Source organism: Leptopilina heterotoma, unplaced genomic scaffold (genome assembly GCF_015476425.1).
Source record: "Leptopilina heterotoma isolate Lh14 unplaced genomic scaffold, ASM1547642v1 Lhet_279, whole genome shotgun sequence".
NCBI classification, from domain to species: Eukaryota; Metazoa; Arthropoda; class Insecta; order Hymenoptera; family Figitidae; genus Leptopilina; species Leptopilina heterotoma.
In genome coordinates, this window is record NW_025110987.1 from 15785 (window position 1) to 19430 (window position 3646).

Genomic DNA, 3646 nt, shown 5'->3' on the forward strand with positions numbered 1-3646 from the left:
CATTCCAAGGAAAATTGATTTGATTATTGGAACAGATGTCTATTCGCAAGTTGTGCAGCCTGACATCATAAAAGGACCTCTCTCATCACCAATGGCTCAACTTACTATTTTTGGTTGGGTGGTATTGGGACCAACCAACAATGATTCTAAAAAAGGACATTCACCTCATCATCTGATTGTGGATCAGCAACAGGATGATTTACAAGGTCTACTCACCAAATTTTGGATTCAAGAAGAAGTACCTACCAAGGAAAAGGACAAATTCACCATTTAAGAATTGGAATGCGAGGAGCATTTCAAGGTCACTCATTCAAGGGATTCAGAAGGAAAATACATAGTTCGACTTCCATTCTCTTCACCAGAGAGTGAACTTGGCGACTCGTACTTGAAAGCTCAAAGATGCCTTCATCGACTTTTCAACCGCTTTTCATCTCAAGGAACTTTCAAGGAACGCTACTTTTCATTTCTTACAGAATATGAAAATGATGGCCACATGGTTAAGGCTCCTCCAAGGAATAGTAGACTTACGACCTACTATTTTCCTCACCACGGAATTATCAAGGAGCAAAGCATCAGTACAAGTCTCAGGGTGTTTTTTAACGGATCCAGCCCTACTACATCCGGTACTTCTCTTAATTCAATTCTACATACTGGTCCCAAATTACAAAAGGATATCTCGGACGTCCTCCTCTGGGTAAGGAGATTTCGATTCATTTTTTCTACAGACATCACAAAAATGTTTCGTCAAATTAAGGTGCACCCAGATGACTGGGATTTTCAAAGGATTCTATGGATCGATGCAAACAATAAAGAAATTCCTTACCAACTCACCACGGTTACGTACGGTACCAGATCAGCACCATTTTTAGCAGTCAGGGTAATCCTTCAATTAATACAAGATGAAGGTCACAGATTCCCCCTAGCGGGTACCAGTTCTTCTCAATGGATGTTACATGGACGATATTTACGGTGGCTCTGACAATTTGTCAGAACTCAAGGACATTGCTAAACATCTCATTGGACTTCTCAACGCCGGCGGATTTCCTCTTGCAAAATGGAAAAGTAACCACTCTGACTTCTTCGACATTGTTACAAGGGAAGGTAACTAGAATTATCCTCACTTAATCAACAATTGTCAATCTAAGATCCTCGGTCTCTCATGGTTTTCAAAATTTGATGAATTCAAGTTCTCATTTGCGCCTACTTCTCTATCGGATCAAGGAATTTCAAAAAGGTCCATTCTCTCCGAGGTATCTCAATTGTTTGATCCTCTAGGATTTCTCTCTCCGATCACTATTAGGGCCAAAATGTTACTGCAGGAACTGTGGCTCGAAAAATGGGGTTGGGACGACCCTTTATCTGAGAGTATATCTTCCTGGTGGATTAAATTCAAGGAAGAGCTAGCTCAACTCCCACAAATCTCAATTCCTCTATGGCTCAATCTCTCTTCTACTTCTACTACGGAATTATACGGATTCTCGGACGCCTCTCAATTTGCTATGGCAGCTGTTGTTTTTCTCAAAACTTCGGAAATAAACAAGGATTCTAAGGTCACATTTGTCTGTGCCAAAACCAAGGTGGCACCTCTTAAACGTCTAACCATTCCAAGGTTAGAACTCTCAGCAGCTCACCTTTTGGCACGACTCATGGATTATGTTCAACGAACACTTGAATTATCTCACGCTCCAGTGTTTATGTGGACAAACTCATCGGTAGCACTCACATGGATCAACAGCCATCCCTCTCGCTGGAAGGTATATGTACGCAACAGGGTATCTTCTATCCATGACCTCGTCCCTCAAGGTCAATGGAGATTTATCAAAGGGAAGGAGAATCCTGCTGATTGTGCGTCAAGGGGTTTGTCTATTCAACAACTCTCTCAACACCATCTGTGGTGAAACGGTCCACCATGGCTCTAAGGTTCCAAGGAAGACTGGACGACTTTAACTTCCAAGGCAGAATCATCAGCTCAAGTCGAAGAAAAACCAGGATACACATTCTCTGCCACAACTGTGCATCATCAAACATGGGATTTGATTCATCAATATTCCTGTTTTTTAAATTGCTAAGAGTTACTGCTATTTGCCTCAGATTTCTTGCAATTCTCAACAGAATTACAAATTCTTCTTTACTCCGACCAATCGGACCTAAGGATTTGGATCTCGTAAAGACTACTTGGATAAAAATCACACAAGGAACATACTTCTTATCAGACATTAAGAATCTCAAACAAGGCATCAACTTTCCAAAGTCTCATCCATTCTCCAGACTTAATCCATTCATCGATCATGAAGGAGTTGTTAGAGTCGGAGGACGGCTCAATCATTCAACATCAGACAACGAAAGCAAGCATCCTGCTATTTTACCCAAGAATTCTCCTTATACTCGATTCATTATAGAGGAGGCTCATTCAAGGACTTTTCACGGAGGAACTCAACTCACCTTGGCTTGCATAAGCTATTCTTACTGGATCATTGGAGGCAGACAACCTGTTCGATCATTCATTCTTAAGTGCATTCAATCAATCACCAATCACCCTCAAATCTTAAAAGGGTCGTGGAGCAAAAACAAAAAAGGGTGGATTTGCCTTTTTGTATGTCTCACCATCTCAGCTCTGCATCTCGAGGTTGTCACGGACTACACCACGGAAGGATTTCTCTCAGCTTACCGGCGATTCACTTCAAGAAGAAGTATCTGCAGGACACTCTACAGTGACTGCACAGTGACAGTGACTCTACAGTGACTCCAATTTCATTGGAGCAGAAAGGGAATTGAAACAATTATTCAAAGCCACTTCTCAAGAAGCCAAGGAATTATCTCGGTTGATAATCAAAGACCGCACTTCTTGAAAGTTCAATTCTCCAGCAGCCCCACACATGGGTGGGAAATGGGAAGCTGCCGTAAAATCCATCAAATACCATCTCAGAAGGACGATCGGTGAGACGATCTTAACGTATGAGGAATTTACAACTCTTCTTACACAGATCGAAGCTGTACTCAACTCCCGGCCGTTAGAACCTCTCACGGAAGATCCTGACGATCTGACAGCTCTCACACCAGGACATTTTCTCATTGGCGAATCTCTAACTTCGATACCGGAATCTTCTCTTTTAGAAATACCAACTTCAAGGTTAACAAGGTGGAAACTACTCCAACAACAAGCTCAATTCTTTTGGTCAAAATGGTCTACCAGTTATCTCCAGCAGCAATTAGCTATCTCAAAATGGTATCATCCGTCTCATCAAATTAAGGTTGGTTCTCTGGTTCTTCTCACGGACGAAAGGTTCCCACCCTCAAAATGGCCTTTAGCCAGGGTCAATGCATTACACCCTGGAAAGGACGGTCTCACAAGGGTTGTCACAATCAAAACTGCAACGACTCATCTTAAGCGACCAATCACTAAGTTGGCCGTGCTCCCCATCTCTACGGAATAAGCTCTCAAGGACGACGTTCGTTCAACGCAAGGATCGTCAACATTTTTGCCGATGGGGGGACAATGTTCAATTATTGGTGAAGTGAAATATTCTAAGACAATTTTTGGGTTGAATGCAACTTTTGAAATTGTATCTACGTCGGCCGCGTGAGGGCAGCATCTTTCAGCGTTGTCGCCGGTGAGGTGCTCGCGCGCGCGTCCAAGTATATTCTC

At 42.5% G+C, this 3646-nt stretch overlaps 1 protein-coding gene across 1 annotated transcript; it reads left to right on the top strand.

The window, feature by feature from the left end:
* Window positions 1-1909: 1909 nt before the first annotated feature.
* On the top strand, window positions 1910-2743 carry LOC122504131. Its single transcript, XM_043615061.1, has one exon. It carries the CDS (start codon window positions 1910-1912, stop codon window positions 2741-2743), a length of 834 nt encoding a protein of 277 aa, XP_043470996.1.
* The last annotated feature ends 903 nt before the right edge of the window (window positions 2744-3646 follow it).

Bases quoted from the DNA above. Each gene is read 5' to 3' on its own strand.
- LOC122504131 (XM_043615061.1), top strand. From the start codon at position 1,910: ATGGCTCTAAGGTTCCAAGGAAGACTGGACGACTTTAACTTCCAAGGC.